Source organism: Psittacula echo (assembly GCF_963264785.1).
Source record: "Psittacula echo genome assembly, chromosome: 13".
Lineage (NCBI taxonomy): Eukaryota > Metazoa > Chordata > Aves > Psittaciformes > Psittacidae > Psittacula > Psittacula echo.
Genome location: NC_137749.1, coordinates 2,905,361 through 2,922,859, shown reverse-complemented (window position 1 = coordinate 2,922,859; position 17,499 = coordinate 2,905,361). Strand labels below are relative to the sequence as shown.

General features: G+C 41.0%; 1 protein-coding gene across 1 annotated transcript in view; it reads right to left on the bottom strand.

Annotated features, from left to right (window-relative positions):
* Nucleotides 1–1,325: 1,325 nt before the first annotated feature.
* IFT81 (intraflagellar transport 81) overlaps nucleotides 1,326–17,499 on the bottom strand; it is a gene marked incomplete at both ends in the record, with an annotated part of 39,468 nt that continues 23,294 nt past the window's right edge. Inside the window, 8 exons of the mRNA XM_080628591.1 lie at nucleotides 1,326–1,508; nucleotides 2,669–2,714; nucleotides 6,793–6,878; nucleotides 6,965–7,036; nucleotides 8,371–8,457; nucleotides 9,462–9,551; nucleotides 10,307–10,435; nucleotides 12,315–12,464. Of these exons, the coding sequence (XP_080484717.1) occupies nucleotides 1,326–1,508; nucleotides 2,669–2,714; nucleotides 6,793–6,878; nucleotides 6,965–7,036; nucleotides 8,371–8,457; nucleotides 9,462–9,551; nucleotides 10,307–10,435; nucleotides 12,315–12,464 (843 nt within the window). The remainder of the gene's footprint in view (nucleotides 1,509–2,668; nucleotides 2,715–6,792; nucleotides 6,879–6,964; nucleotides 7,037–8,370; nucleotides 8,458–9,461; nucleotides 9,552–10,306; nucleotides 10,436–12,314; nucleotides 12,465–17,499) is intronic.

Below are 17,499 nucleotides of genomic sequence, written 5' to 3'. Positions count from 1 at the left end.
TGAATGCAAAGCCAAACCGGGACCTATATAACCACCATCCTCTCTTCTTGATATAGAAAACAGCAGATCTCATAGCTGGGTATCAAAGAAAGCAGAATTATTTTTCAGGTCCTGAAAAGACATCCTGCTTCAGGTAGGCAAAACTAAGAACAACCCCAACCACCAAACAAACCAAACCCAAACCTATCAAGAAATTCAATAAGCCAAGAGGCTAAGGAAGAAACAGCCGCAGTTCTGGTCCTGCAGACTTATCTCTCTGCTTCCGATCTCGGGTTGTGGCTGAGAGGCTCTCACCCGAAATGCTGAAGCGTGAGGGACAGTTTCAAGCCTCACCCACATTCCTCTTACCCTGGGTCAGCTCTGGGTCTCATGAGGCAATATGAAGGGCAGTGACAGTTGCCTGTGGCTCACAGGTGAAAGCCAAGGGGGACACAACCCTCCCTCGGTACCTGCTCTGCACACCCTGACACACACAGGAACCTGAGTGCTGAATTTACACCCACCAATAACCCTCTGTGGGTGGTGTAATCACTTGGAACCACCCTGCACTGACAAAACAGCTCAAAATGTCCTCACTGGAGAAAGCTTTTAGTCAAGCACCGTTCACATTTTCACAAGGGCAACTCAGAAAAAGCAGAAGATGAACATGCAAGAGGGATACATTTGTCAAAATCAACCACCAAAGATAATGGAAAAAAACCTCAGACTCCAAGTAATTGTTCTCAGAGCCCGCTCCTGACGCTGTAGCCATGAACTGTCTCCTGGAAGCACAATCACTTGAACTCAGCCGTGCAAGGAAAGTATGATGAGGAGTGTACGCCGGCGAGGTCTGGGCAGCTGAGAGCCAACGGGGCTCCATTCTCACCAGTCACACTGGGTGAATAAAGACAATAGGGAAGGAGAAGGCCAAGACAGGAGGTCCACAGTTACACAATATCAGGTCCCAGACCTTGCAAAAATGTAACCTTAGTGATACAGAGTAAGGAGCAGAGCAATTAGGGAAGTTTTCTGTGACCCTGGAGAAGGATTCCTTTTCCTTTGATCTCTCTGCAGATGCATGCCATTCCCAGCCTCATAAACCAAAGATTTACGACGAGGTTCACCCCGGAGCAGCTCTCATAGCAGATCTTCCTAACCACATGATCTTCTCTCTTAAACAGTGGAGGAAAAGCTTCATCGAGTGCTCAGCTGCTCTAGTTGTTTATCCACCAAAACCAAACAACACACAGCAAATTGTAGAAATGATGAAAGCAACAGCATTTACTGAGGGTTTACCTTTAAGAAGCCAATGCAGTGTCCTCCTACTTTATGTTGGTATCAGGAGTTCATAATACAAGCCTGTCTTTACCTCCTTCCTGGATGACTTGACCAATGGCTGTTTGGTTTTGTTGTTTCAGAAAACATTCCCTCTTACATTGCATTAACTGCTCAAAATCCTGCCACATCTTCATTTGCTTCATATTTGGACCATGATTTTCGCGGACAACTTTCTGCTTCTCTCGTAATTTCTGTTAAAGATACAAAACTATCAGTTTCTGGGCTGGTTTCGTGCCACAGGAGCTGCTCAAAAGGCACCTTGGAGTGACAAATATTTCTATATGCTACTGAAATATCATTTTGTTTGCGTTGCTGACACTCTCTGCAAGTGATAAATGCATCAACACCTAGGACTTGGATCTTTGTGTGCATTGACAAGTATTTCAATGGTTTTAAACTAAACAATAGTCTTCTCTATCTGAGAAGTTATGCTAAAATCTGAGCCCATTTCCATACAGAGCTCTTGCATTATCCAGCTATAGCCTGCAATGGATTCATATCATAAAATGATGGAATGGTTTGTGTTGGAAGGGACCTTAAAGCTCATCCAGTTCCAACCCCTGCCACGGGCAGGGACACCTTCCACTGGAGCAGCTTGCTCCAAGCCCCTGTGTCCAACCTGGCCTTGAACACTGCCAGGGATGGGGCAGCCACAGCTCCTCTGGGCACCCTGTGCCAGCGCCTCAGCACCCTCACAGGGAAGAGCTTCTGAACCTTCTCTTCTCCAATATCATGACATTATACAAACAAAATCAATGCTTTACAATTAAACCCACTATTGATTATTAACAGTGGCAGCCCAAACCTGTACAAATTGCTCACAGACTGACTCAGAAAGAGGAAACTAATAAAAGAAAGCTGTCTGGTGTGAGCTGGAAAGCCTAACCTTATCCGTGCTCATCCGAGCTTCACGCAGGATTAAAAAGGGACAACTGCTTTTGTTTAACACTGCTGCGTTGATGATCCCTTGGCCTTTAATAACAGTGATCAGGCTGACAGGCTTGAAATTTATTGTCTTCAACAGGTTGCTTTATATACAACATAAAATCTGAGCTGGCATAGTTTGTTATACCCATGTTTCAGTTTCTTATCCAAATGGTTTTCAGGGAATGCGCTGTCACATTAAGCTGTTTGACTATCTTTTGCAAGCGGCTCATGCTACGCTCTGCAGGAAATCAAGCCCTGAGCATGATCTCTTTTCAGGGTATTAGTAACCAATGCCAGCAGTAATGGAATTTCTTTGTAGGCTGCAATATGCTTTTTATAAAAGACTGACCACAGCCTTTGGGAATAAGCCCCACAAAAATATGAACTGCACAATATTGTTACAAGGTAAAAATCTCATTCTTACCTTCCCAAGGTTTTCTTGCTCCAGGATCATTCGTGTATACTGTTCCCTAAAGGAAAGATAAGATAATTTGATTATGATTTTCTTTGGTTCTATGTAATAGGACAGAATAATGATGCAGGCATGGAAAATGATAAAAGTATTGGGAGGTTCATAAATAAAAGAGGAGGCATGAAGAATCGTTTTTGTCTTTGGACAACACATCAATCCCCTGGCATCAGGATCAGATCTCTGATTCTCCCACTTGTGCATTTGGGGTAAGTGATACTGGAGAAGATCTCTTACATTTTTGAAGCAGGGATGATCTGGGGAGACCTTATAGTAGGTCCAAACCATTCTACGATTTTATGATAGCTGATATATGAGATCTAGGTATATAATTTTTCCTTCCAGCTTGAAGACAACAGCAAGATCATTCAGGTAAGATATACTTGATCCCTTTCTGATAGTGCATTTATCCCAGTGATATTCTGAGGTCAGCCAGTGGCCTCACTTGTACATGTGTCAGTTTACAAGTCCACAGCCTTTAATTGCTGTGAATGTAGCGTTGGAATGAGTGGGAAAATACAGGAATGAAGGGGAATAGCATTTCAGCCCAGGTGTGGGGTGCGACGGATCCGCTGCACATTCCTCACTTTCAGAGAACAGCCGTCACATTTAGGTGCCTAAATATAGGCTTAGAAACATAACTGTTGACATTCATTATTACATATCTTGGCTGAACACCTTTGTCTGTAACAAGTGGCTGGATCACTTTAACATAGGCAAACTTGACACATGAAACCTGACAACATATTATGTAAACCATAACAGCAGGATTCAGATACATTGCTACATACTCATTGTAAAATGTGACAATAAAATTCACTGATTCACCTGAAGAAAAAAGATGAGGTGTTATATTTGGTGGGTAACAGGTACACTGAGTGGTCGAGAGCTTGCTAGCAGAATTAAAACTAACCCAGCCCATCTGAAGAGCTTTCCACATTGCTCAGGGAAGAAGACCTTTGCCTAATCCTCATTTCCAGAAAGCAAGCTCAGTCTTCATGACACCAGAGTGCGAAGGTTGCTAGAGCGTGGTGAGCAGCCAAGCAGAACCAAGGCATTGTGTTTCTTCTGTTCCTTCCATTCTATTCAGTACTCCAGGTTCCTGACTGGAGCCCCTGGCCTTGCCTGCCATGCTCCCTGCAGAACGGATGTGCAAGGAATGAAGCTGGATCACTTTATGATCTCTCCCTCTCAAGACAGCTCTAACCAGAACAAATCAGAGTGTCCTGAGACTGCTCAGCTGATCCCTTCCAGCCCTCACCAAAGCAGAGATGGAAAGCCACACTGCACCTCAATTCCACTGGCACACAGCAGATGTTCACATGCATTTGGCCTCAAGAACACAGTTGATATGTTTTTTTAATCAGAGTTTTCAAAGTAATCATCAGAAGATTGGATGTCTTTCCTACTAAGTTTTTCTTTACTATTTATAATGATGACTGGAAAGAATGCAACTTAATAACTTTATCAACAAAGCCACAACTTTCTATTTTTAGAGAGGAAAATTAACTTCTCACATTCCTAAGAAGTGACTCCACAAGACAGAGAGTTTATATTCAATAAAGGGGGTCTGAATTAAGACATTTTTTGTTCAATACATTGTTAGGAAAGTGCTGTTCTATTTCTGGTTCTTTTTTACTCCGTTTACATTCCAGTGTCTGCTGAAAATACACTCGCATTGTAAAAGGATGTCTAGAAAAAAATCTTATCGTCTCATTTGAGATGTTGCAATTTGCTGCATTGAACTTCATTGTGAGTTGTTTAAATGTGACGAGTCTGCGACCTCTTACAGAAGGTCAGAAATGTGCGTAGTCACTGTGTGAGGATGATTTCCCCAGTGAGACAGGGACAGCGGTAATGCTCCACTCACATTCTCCTCGCCATACCTGGAATGACAGAGCTGGACTCACGCTCAGTTCCAGCATTTGGCTTCCATGGCTTGTCTGGGTGAGAGCTCACACTGGGGATGGTCACTCCAGAAGCACCAGGGTCAGAGCATTTCTTACTTAGTGTCAGTGCACAAGTGCAGACCCCCCCTTTCCCCGCAAGGCCATAAAAGGCTGGACCCGCATTTCCTCTCAGCTGCTTGGCTGAGCTGGGCTGCTTTCCATCCTGATGGATATTCACATCATCACTAAGATTTTTCTCACAATCACTTCTCTTTTCACCCTTCTGCTTATTTTTGCTGTTTCATCGTCTTTCATGAGATAAATCTTTATTTCCTACAGCCTTCCATTACTGTGTGAGATGGAAGAAGAGGCTTCCTAGCCTCCATTCACATTCTATCTCCTCCCACCCTGACATCAGTAGTTCTGATTCTTTTCTTACTCTTATTTTTCCTGCATTGTTTACTGTCATATTTAAACATTTTCACACCTCGGATCCTTGTGGAAGGTCTCTGTGATGGATATTAAACGAATCCTTTACTTCCTTGAGGTCTCTGCCTCGTTCTAGAGCAGCAGGAGATTGTGGATGCCACAACAGAAGCTGTGGCTGCCCCATCCCTGGCAGTATTCAAGGCCAGGTTGGATGGGGCTTGGAGCAAGCTGCTCTAGTGAAAGGTGTCCCTGCCTGTGGCAGGGGGTTGGAACTGGATGGGCTTTAAGGACCCTTCAACCCAAACCAGTCTGGGATTCTGTGATGAGATACAGCTCCACTGGAGCCAGTGCAAGGTGCATAAGGACAACTTCTAGCTCATGAAGGATCTGATGGAGGGAGGTCTCATGTCTTAGTGTCCGGAGGGAATCCCTGGAATTTCTCACTCAGTTCAACATACTAATTTATTCTTCCATCTCTTTGGAGAAGTGACAGACAACTGCTGGTTCTCTCTTCCTGTTGTGATGTCAGCATGCTGGCAAGGCTGAGGCTTTCCGATGCAATGAAGAATGACTCTCAGTTACCTAATGGAGCAGTTCTCTCTTTGCTTTGCACTCAGTCATGTTTTTATCTTGTTTTGTGAATGGGACAATTTTGTGCAGCATTTTGGCACATCGTACAGAAGACTGTGCAGGAGCCACAGCCATGACAGATGACACAGATCCCAAGCAACAATCTGTCCCATCACTGAAATACATATGCAGAAATCTAAGAAGAGGCCTTCACCAAGGAATTCTATTGCTGGGGCTGTTTCAAGCCTAAATGATAAAGCAAACTGTAGGAACGCTGGCTGATGCACACTGTGAGATGGAGGGGTACGAGGCAGAGCTGATGTCCCCTCTGCACTGAACAAACATATTTAGCATTCAGTATAGAGTAAAAAACCATCTATATGACCTAGTAACATTTAGACTTCTTAGCACAGATAATTAATCCAGAACCATTTCAATCTTTGGCAGGACTGCATCATTTAAAATAGAAAATGACATGGAAAAAAAAATAAGCTATTCAGTTCATAACCTTTTGTGCTTCTCTCCCTACCAGGCAAAGAAAAGGGGTCCTTAAAAGGCTCACAGGATGAAGCAAGTGTCTTCAATGGAGTATATTAAATTGAGTGCAAAGATGAAGGTGAGTGTGACAATGCAGAACTGTATTCACTCTGCTTCCAGTCAGAATTACAAATAGGAGCAAAACAAAATCCATTTACGATGTACATACACAGTCCTCCACTCCTGTACCAGTGCTGATAACAGCTCTTATACTGGAAAGACAAGGAGAAGACTTGCAAGAAATGGCCAGAACCTGAGGGCAGCATATGGTGGCTCTCCAAGAGGTGGTAGACCTACTCCTGCATGCTGGAGTCTTGGGGGGGGAACTTGGCAGAGGCGTTATGTGTGGTAGAGCCATGCTTCCTGCAGGGTTTCTCTGAGCTTGTGCCAACAGAGGTTGCAAGTTAAAACCACTATCTAGGGCCTATAATCTCTAGCAGGAAGGGAAAATCTTTTGGTATGTCTGGGAGAACTCTTAGGTTTACAGCAGTATATACTGGAATTCAAGATGCTTATTTTTAGATTATTATAGTGTTTCTAAATTTATCAGGTGAACTCCTCTAGTTGAAATGCCAGTGAGAAAATTTCAAACTTCAACCTTAGTTTATGAATATCCCTCAAGTTAACACGAAGGAAAAGCACTAATGCACTTACCGAATGGCCTTTCGCCTCTCCTGTGGGTCTGAGGAGACATATGCCTTCATTTCTTCTTTAGCACGCTGCAGCTGTATTTCTAGGTTCTAGAAAGAAAGAGGTAATTAAATATACATATTATAATTATTATTTCATTTTATAATGAACAATTTGGACCCTCTTGTAATCTTACCCTTTTCATGCAGTTAATGTAATGGTAGTTGCTTTCTTCCTGAACACACTCCTCAAGAAGTCCTTTCACTTCCTGTGGTACAAGAATAAGATTTCAAAGCACATCAAAACTGAAGTCCACAGGAGATGCCCTGTGTTGCTCTATAAACTATGAGAGACTGGACAGAAACAGGCATAATACTGAACTGATAAATTCTCAGATGTTTATATAATTCGAGCTTTCCAAAAGTCCCTTTACAGTGAAAGACAACAGATTTGCAGTTTTGGTCACAGTTAGAGATGCTAAATGACTGTTAATGGCTGTTTATTAATATGACTGACTTCCAACAGACACCTCAAGTGCTGCCAAGACTCTTGTTCCTGTAAGCACATGGTAAGCGTTAAATACAGTTGTGTATAAGCATTTCCTGGTACTCATCTGCAAACTGTATATTAGAAGCTACAGATATGTTAATAGTATGCTAATTAGCAATCAATAATTACACTGAGGAGTATGGAGACAGTGGGTTAGTCCCATCTCTAAATGGTCTATACAAAACCACCCCAGTAATCCAAAGGGAATTCTTATACCCCAGGTCACACAGTTTATCAACTCCAAAGCTGACTTTCCGACCATCAGCTGGAAAATGGAATTCTGTTGTTCAGCTGCAAGAGTTTGCTGGCACTACTCATGTCCAGCTTAATTAGGGGATGTGATTGTCATCATGTGCTAGAAAATGACTAAGATTTGTCTGCCAAGAAAAATAGCCTTGATTGCTATTGTAAAATAGTTCTTATGGAAGGTCTGCTTCATAGTGGGTTCATCTGTGGATTCTTTTATTTTGTTGGATTAAGCCATACAAAGGTACTTTAGTGCAGGAAAAGAATTACCTAGATGTCCACCCACACTTTCAATGTATGCCTTTTTTATTATGACCTCTATTCTGTATGTGGGCAAGGTCTTGAAAAATCAAGTCCAGGCTCAATTCACAGGAGGTGATCTAGTGAGGTAAACTAGATTCATATAAACATGAACACTGTCCCCACAATAAAGGACTTCACTCGTTTAAATGCCTTCCTTCCTTAAAGTGCTACAGCACAAGTATTTTATGGTGAAATTCTTTCCCAACAGATAGTATTTAGGCCAGCAGGATTTCTGGGAAATGCACCTTGCTAATCAAAGCTGGATGTTGGTGGATGGACTTAAGTACCACCAGGTTCATTGGTTGCTGGAGATGTATGAGATTGTAGCCAGTCCACAGCAGCTTCAGGCACGATTTGTGTAGCTGTGGATCACCACTGACTCATTTCCACACGAGATGGATTTGTGCTTCCCATGTCCAGGGGGAAGCAGGGGAAATATTGTACCACAGAAAATAACAGGTTGCACAGTGTTTATGAACATGCATAAGCGAGCCACCACCTTACCTGTTCCAGCGCAGAGCGATTGCTCTCTAACCCTGCTGCACAACTGTTGTATTGCATTTTCTTCTCATCACATTCCTGAGTTAGTTCCTTACGTAAAAAGGGCAAAAGGAGACATAAAAGAACTCTTCAATTGACTGACATGTGACATTCAGGCAGACGGTGCTGCTCTCAGTCTCACACATCACCCTCAGCTGCTGGCACACTGGCAGACACTTACATAAATCCAGCAGGCATATGGGTGTTATTCCACAGGGAGAAGCCACAAGGCTCCACATGCATACTGGAAGCCCAGCTGAACATACCACAACAGGGCACATCTCCTCTTCACAGTCCTAGCTTTGATGTGCTAGGTTAGTAAGCAGTGTTTGCAAGAAGAAATGAAAAATAATCATAAAAATAGAGATTAAGAAAGGATTAGTGTATTTGCTACCTATGAAAAGCCAGCTTTTTAGTTGTACATGACAATCCCGCAGTGGATTTCATTTGCTGACACTTTTAATAGAACCATTAAAAGGAATTCTTCTGGAAATTCAGTTGACAGAACTGGATTGCTCTATTTACTTCTACAGCAAGGAGCCAACTTACAGCAGCTGCGGACCTGAATAATTTCTAATTTTTCAGCTCTCTACAACTTTGAAAACAAATGGATAAATCTGTTGCTCCCACAGACTAATATAGGACTTAGATCAATGAATTCAACTATTTGGATGAGAGATTTGCATTTTGTTTCAAAAGGGGAGCGTTAGTCGAGATCATTAACTCAGAGATGCACAAAAAGCTTTGAAACCAACTGAAAAAATCACTTTGCTATAGTTTTGAACCACGGTTTTTAAATGTTCTCCTGGTGCAGTGTTTTGAGTTGCTCTAAGGGACAAAATCTTCAGCCTCATTTTGTGTCTGCACTGTCAGCTTTTATGAATCCCAATCTTTAGCATGTTGCCTACTGCAAATCACGGCTGACCCATTCTGCTATTTCCAGCTTGTCTTTGGAGTTGATTATGTTCTTGTACAGCACTACAGAGATCCAGAAATGAGACTTATTTGGGATTCTGATTTTATTTACATAGCATGAGAGAAGTGCTTCTACTAACCTGGCATTTTTGACGTAACTGCCTCAGTTCCTTGATGACAGGAGCTAGGCTTGCCTTCTTCTCTGACACCATGCTATTCAGTTTTTTAACCTGAGAGTGACAATAATATACAATAACACTATGATACTAATAGTACATTTATATAATAAGGAATGTGAAAAGAAAGAGAAGTAACCCAAAATATATAGAGAAAAATGTGTGATGAAGCCGGAATTATATAGAAGTTCAGGCCTAATTAACAAAGGGAAAGAGCCCATCTTGCAGCAGGGTCATTACCACAGACAAGGAATTCTGCTCCCATTGTTTCAAGTGAGAACATCCCATAGAAGCCATCACATAGGAGACACCCTATGTGCCAGACACCTGAAGACCTTAAGAAGTAGGGGAAAATGAAGACTTTGCATAGAGGTGGATCAAGAGAAAGGAAAAATTCCTTAAGAAAACAAAAAAAGCTCTGCATAGGTTAAATAAAGTTTGAAAATGCTAAACCAGAATCACTTTAAATGATTTACACTGAAGATTCAAATTTGATCCAGCTTTCTAGTTGAGAATCATTCTGTTTTAATTACACCACTTCATTTTAAAAGCACCCTAATGATTTCAAAGATTGTCGTTTTGCTTTTTGCTCTTTTGCCATATTTTCACATTAGAAATTCCAGTTCTGTCTTGCTTCTATGGCTATGTGGGAAGTTAAATTAAAACATGACAGAACTAAGGGCAATTGGAAATAGGGCTACAGAATAAAACCCAACAGATTTAGCTCTTAAACTTGGGTTTATATGTTTATATGCCGAGGAACCAGGTACCCACATTGAGGAAATACAATAGTTTAAGTCAAACCTCACCGTTTCAGACATGTTATCTAGTGTCCGGCCTTTCATTTCATCCATTTCACTTTTTACTGCAGATACTCTTTCCAGCTCCTCCTGCTTGTCACTATATCCAGAAATGCCTTTCTTGTCTTCAATAGCTTGCTGCAGACACAAAAAGTAAACACGGAATGTGAGTCCATCAAGTAACATGGCAAATTCCTTCAGAGAGCCAAAATACTGTAAGAAATGGGAAAAGGGAAGTACTGTAATCAGTTTATTTTAAAAGTGATGAATAATCTAACTGCCAGGAAAGCCTCACTCTATCTAGTGCCTGTACAGTAGCATAGTAACAACTATCCTAACACTATTTGGTCATCCAATGCCCAATGAAATGAACAGAAAGTTTCCACAAGGTCAAGTGGGCTTTGGGTCAGGCTCTGAAGCTCAGTGTGTAAAATGCAGCTGTTTAATCTGAAGATGTAGCTAACTGTTTTTCAAACAACTGTCAAGCAAAACTAATTACTGGAGTCATTACAGTAACACTAATACCATCTTACTAGCAAAGTCTAGCACTACATCACCCAAGCTTTACATTTAATTATATGTTGATGTAATGCTCTTTAGCGACGCTTGCTCATTATTTTCTGCAATCTGAAAGCGAAGTGTTGATTTATGCATCCACAATTTGTTGAAAAGCAAAACATGCCTTCTAAAAAGTGCCACATCTCTCTGAACTCCAAGTCCATTATCCTCAAAACCCTTTTACAACCATCTGTTTAAGAAAAGATTTGTCTCTTTTCAGACTCTAATAGCAGTGGGTAATTTGACAGGGTGTTATGCCCAGGGCTACAAGAAGATTTGATTCTATGGGGAAAGAGTGCACACCAGTCATCTGGTAGGAAGAACTTTATGGAGTTAAAGCTCTGTAGTTTTACTAACAGGTAGTTTAGGAAAGGTTAGACCTGAACGACAATATACTGGTGACCACGTGCAGCCACTTCAGAGAAAGGCTTTGCCTCTGCTGTGATTTCCCTGTGAGATGACCCTTGTGCACTAGTGATCCTGCTGCTAACAAACACTTTATCAGTGTTTATTCCCCTTTCTTCTAGTGAGTAGCAGTCATGAGAACAAGCTCTAGTCCTACAGCAGTGGGGGCTTCTTTCAACCCAGGTAGCAGTGCTGGTCTTATTTTTAATTAAACAATGAAAGCTACTGAAATAGTGCTACGTCATCCACTGCATCTCTGCAAGTATCTCCCCAGAGCCTAGCCCATGTATTTTCACACTTTCCATTTTCTTTTAATAAGGCAAATACTGTTAGGTTTCAACATGCAAAATACGTGCATATAACAAACAGGACAGAAGATAAATAAAACCAAAGTGTTTGATAATAAGAATACTGGTATTGGAAGAAAACACTATGGCAGTGGCATTGCATTTGGGATGCACGTTTGTTCCCTGAAGGCTTCCAGTTGTGCATAGCAGAAATCTTTCTCCTGCTGTTCTGGCTAGAAAAAGCCCTCATCCAGTTTTACATTTTTCACTGACTGTGAAATGCATTTTCTTCTAAATATTCTGGGGTTAGAATGTTTCCTTCCTGCTGGCTCTGTTTTTAAATACTATTCTGATATATTTTGCAGCAGTAACTTGAATCCTATTTGCTGCTGGTAATTTTCAAAGCCCTTACTATGTATGTGGATTCCAGAAACTAATTTAAGAATCCAGCCTTGCTCTAACTGGTGTTAGTGAAGATCTACCATTGACTTTAAAAAGCAGGGTCAAGCCCCTCACAGTCTAAAAAGAAACTGCAGGACAGTCGTGACTGCCTGTAAGAAACAGTTGCTGAACATAAAGTACAGCAGCTTCACATAGTCAACAGACAGAAATAAACTTTATACCCCAATGACTCTTTTACTAATGCCAGCAGGAGACCTGAGGACGATACACATTAGAATCTAACAAAACAACATCCATGTTATTAGAGAGCTGTTCTCAGGGAAGGAAGGGTGATGGACTGTGGGACCAGTAAATGCCTGTGTTACCAACTGCTGCTGAATAGCCTCGTGGCGCTGTTTGAGAAGTTCTTCTGTCCTCTGGAGGATACCATACTCAGCTGTAATTTCTGCTACTTCCAGTCGCTTCTTCTTATAAAATGTGCTCTTGCTCCGGAGCTTATTAACATAGTGTTTCAACTGGGAAAAGAGATACAGAAGTATCATTTAACTTAAAGCAAAACAGAGCCTTATCACAGGCTGTTGCTATCTAAAATAGAATTATCCTATCTGGACTGCATATTGAAGATGAAGTGTTTAGAACAGAGACTGGAATTCAGGATTCCCAGGCTCCATTCATTTTCAGCTCTGCATTTGTTCACTGAGGGAGATGAACAAAACCAGCTCTATTGCTTTCTGTGTCCCAGTTCACCCATTTGCAATAGTGAGATCCCTCCATTCCGCTCATCACCGTTTGACAGTTGGAAAAGTAATTACTCTTTGCAGAATGTTGTGAGAATCACAGATAATAAAGAAGTTAATGTAATAGTAGTTTGCACTGGTACCAGAGCACCAGATCAGCAGCGCACAGCCCCAAAATGCTCTGCAGACCAAGAAACATGATAAGAAAGTGCAGAAAAATTGGAAGAGGGCCTGGGAAAGGACAACCTTTAAGTGGCAGTTCTCAATAGTCAGAATTTGTTCTCTTTCCTTGACTCTTGCAGACCTAAATGATATGATTGGCTGAGTTTTTCAAAACAGGAAAAGAAAGCAGAGCCCTTGCACAGAAGCAGTGAAATTCACTATCCATGTCACTCAAAAGCTACAGTAACGGCGAATTTAGATTTTTATTAAAGACTAAGTAAAATAGCCTTACAGATCAACACCTTAGCTAATTTACTCCTGAATCCGTGTGTGCTCCAGTTCTAACACCTATGAAATATCAGGCGTTGAAACAAACATGCAGTATTTTTCTTTGCCTTAATGTTTTCCATCTGTCGAACAGGCTTAGCTCTTCTATTTTATGTGAGAGCTACAAGACAAATGATAGTCACAACTAAAAATTGCATTCAGATCCAGAGATGGAAAGTAAATCAATTGGTTAAAGTAAATGATGTAAGCAAAGGCTTCAGAAAGTTCCTCGATGAGGAGGGGTTCCATGTGTGCAGTATGAGCACAGAACAGGCAGCCCCGCGGAGAAAGCAGGACTCCCACTACCACTGGTACAAGTTTAAAACTCAAACATAAAGGAACTTGGGGTTTGAAATTTACATTAATTTTTCTTTGCACAAAATTATGCCTCTCCTTTCCAAAGACTAAATCCAACAAACCGGTGTGACCACAGCCCAAGAACCCCCCGAGTAACTGTATGTTCTATAAAAAGTGTCCTGGGCACAATGCCCAAAATGAAATCAACCCTGTTCATCTGCCATCCTGTGCGATATCTAGGCCAAAGCTGCTTCTCTCTTGCTATGCTCCAGAACTATTTTTAAAGCCAAAAGCTATAAACGTTTTTGGTGAAAGAACAAACCCACAAATTACTCAATGTGCTCTATGCAGATTGGACGATGCGTGGCTTTGGAACACCGGTTTACATTGTGTGTACAACCTAGGACAAGGGTAGACAAGGTCACCTAAGCCACAGCACTGCACAGCAGAGGCAGCCCTGTTACTGTCAGCCTGGCTCTGTTAGATTATTGGCACCCTGAATAGAGTATTACCAGAATTAAGGCCTTTTTTCATAGCAATTCTGTTTCATATCCTCTTAGTTAACACAAAAGACATTTCTTTTTTAATTGCTTAGACAATCCCAAGTTTTCTGTGATTGTCAAGAGAGTACAAAAGTATAAGTACAACGTCTCCAACTAACTGAGGAAAACTCCAGTGAAGCACAGTCTTGATCGAGTAGTTCCTGAGATATTTCATTTGACCAGTGGAATATAGTAAAGAATGATGTAAAAGATTAAACTTACTTAAGACGTGACCACATTCAGCTATCAAATCTCAATGGTTTTCTGTCAGTTTAGCCCAGGATGAAAAGCCAACTATTATTCTCTTCACTTCTACAGCTACTTTTAAGGTCTTGAAAATAGCTTGAGTGGGAGGTTGAGTATTTGCATATTCAATATTCAAAGCATAATGTATTTTACAATGGAAGTCAAAGGATCTTGTTGATTAAAGAACTGGTTCTACCAATGTTCTATTATTAGTTGATTAAGTTAGGACTATATCATTAAAATTTCATCCAAAATGAACTACAAGTTGCTCACATTGACAAGCAAAACCTATTCATTTAGAGGATGCTGTCTATCTTTCAGCACAATATCTGGCCTTTTAAAAGCAACCTCAACCTCTCACATAGCTTTTATTGCAGCAAACAAGACAAAACAAGATATAAACAACGATAATATCTGTAGCCTCCACCTCCTCCAAAGGTTCAGCCCCTCAAAATCTCGCTAACTGAAGGCTTTATATCAAAGGCCAAAATCAGAGGTGGTTATTAGATTGGGATCCATTTAAGTCAGCAGCTTGCAGGGATCTTATGGCAAAATTGGGTTTCTTCAGCCTAAAAGCTGAGAATCATTCTGTAGGTTTCCAAACAATAAATATAAGCTGCTTCTAAAACACCAGTGCTTTCATCTGCATAAGCATTACTTTGGAAGCTTTGCAAATTTCCTGCTTCCATCTATATGTAAATGAAAAACCAAGCCCCTAAAGTGCTATAAAACATTGTACTTGGCTGTGGTGAAAGGTCTTTTAAACAATTTGCACAGTTCACAGCAGAATAACACTGCTCAGCCGTATCACTTTACAGTTAACCAAAAGGAATCTCTTCTCCAGCAGCAGCGGCATTTTCCCATAGACCAGGTCAACTTCTTCCTGCGTAGATACTCAGCAGGCTCAACCTACAGAATTCCCAGGGATCGGCCAGTGCTCGCAGCGAGGCACCATTCAAGGCCATGTCATAGAAAGCGTTTCTTTCTCAAGCAACTTAACACAAATAGTTATTTAAGCTTCAAAGATTACATGACTGGACAAGAACCAAATGCTGGCACTGAGTTAGCCGTTAGAGTAAACAAGGCTGAAGCCCCATGTTTGCTAGTCAGGTCAGAGCCCCCGCGATAGGAAAACTATCCGAATGAAAGCAAGGAAGGATTATGCTTTTTCACTTGGCAATTTTTATGGATGACTGGAACATAACAAGCGTGGAATCTAGATTATGAAACAGAGTGAATGAAAACAGGGCTTTGGTCTCTTTTACAATGCCCTGCAGGATGCAGGTATCTAGCATCCCTGTATTATGTTCTGTTATTATCTAAAGGATCCAGCAGCACTAGTACTTTGTGCTTCGCCACTTATTACAACCTGAAAGAGATTGCTGTCACCAGATGAATCTTACCACATTGTTGTGAAGTCATTAAGTTTTATGACAGTTCTAAATACACCAAGATGGAACCACAGCTATTGAAATGGCTTCTCCAGGACCATACAGCAGGTTACCCCACAGGAACAAACATAAGCACGTTGACTACATGCATCAGTGCGTTGCTGAACTGGGATCAAAGCCCAGCTTCTCTAATGCCTCGTTTTATGCCTTCACTATAAGCCCATCATTTTGTCCCCTTAAAACTAACATTTGCCCCATGTCTTCACATGGTTCTTATTCCAAGATTATCATTAAAGGAGAAAATGGATAAGCTTATTTTCAGGAAAGAACAAATCCCAGATTAATCCCTTACTTGCGAGTCACATCTTTAAAAACAGTATTTTCTGGATCACTGTATCAATTTGGTTGTGTTATAGTAATCAAAATAGTCTTCATACAAAAGTACTTCAGAAAGTAAAGTATTACTAAAAAATCCCAATCTGTCTGAAATACATAATCTAAACAAGGTTCCAAATTAAGGTTTGTTAATAAAATTACTTGCACAAGCCCAGGAACTGCAGAAAATCTCTATTTTTATTAAGACTTGATGAACAGATGTTTTAATTTTCTAACTAGACCAATTAAGGGGTACAAACTGTCCAAAGTGTTCAAATTCAGGCAGGAAAAGTTCCTGATCATAACAGATTTTCAGCAGTTTTTCCTAAGAGGCTCTAAATTTAAGCAACTGTTGGCTATAGCTAATAACTCCTACATAGGAGGACAAACTTCTACAATATAAAGATAGGAGCAGTATTACCTCAATCCATTAAAATGAAAGTATCCCACAGCCTGCTTATTGGCCAGCTCAATCAGGAAAATTCTTCATTAGCATTAAGTAGGGTATCTCCCCTAGGAGAGCTTGCTTCTAGTCAGGAAGGAGATATTAAAGCTGCCATCACTAATAATTTGGATCAATCAGAATCTTCATAATGAAAACCCATTCTTAGTTATCACTGAAAATGCACAGCTCAATAAGATGGATGATTTATTCATGCCAGTGGGTGCTGAACGAGCATTCAGTTCAGTACAGATTCGTCTGAATCACTGCATACATTTGGCTTAAATGATGGTTAACTTCTTACAGCAAAAAGCTTCTGGCTTCTGTAAGAACCCTACAGATTTGCCACTGTTGTTCTTACACCCTGATTACCAGCTACTCTCCTATTTGCGTGTGGAAGGAGCCTTTGATAGACAGAATATAACTGGACCTAGAACCGTAGTGAAAAGTTAAGAGAAAGATAGCAAAAGGATAGGATAACATCCCCTGGGTTCTGGCTTAAACTGTTTAACATTCAAGTTGTGAGCTCCTTTATAGCTACTTTCTTAAAAACCCACCCACCTAATTTGGAGCCTGGTAACTCTTTTGGATGGATTCAGACAGACCTGACAGTTTGAGAGGAAAAGTGGCAAGATCTATGGTCCAAAACTGTTTTCTCTGTTTGCAAAGTGAAACCCTTTTCAGATTGTTTTACCAGGAGGCAGGTAGGCATGGATGAGAAAATTAAACTCCTCATGTAAATGAATGTGCAAACCTCACGTATCTTAACAACCTGATAGGATTTTCCATGCTGCACTCTCAAAAGCACATTCAGTTCAACTACTGTAGCGAAGCACCGTGATGGCACTGCTGTTCTGATGCCTTGGGAAAGTCTAGGTCCTTGGGGCCCTATGCTGAGCTCTGAAAAGCACAATGCATTGTGTAAAGAACTAAAAATACCCCAGCTTTACCTAGGATAACTTGTAATTGAACCATCTAGCCTTCTAAGTGTCAACATTTGATTCCCTAATTTTCAGGATCTGACAGCTGCA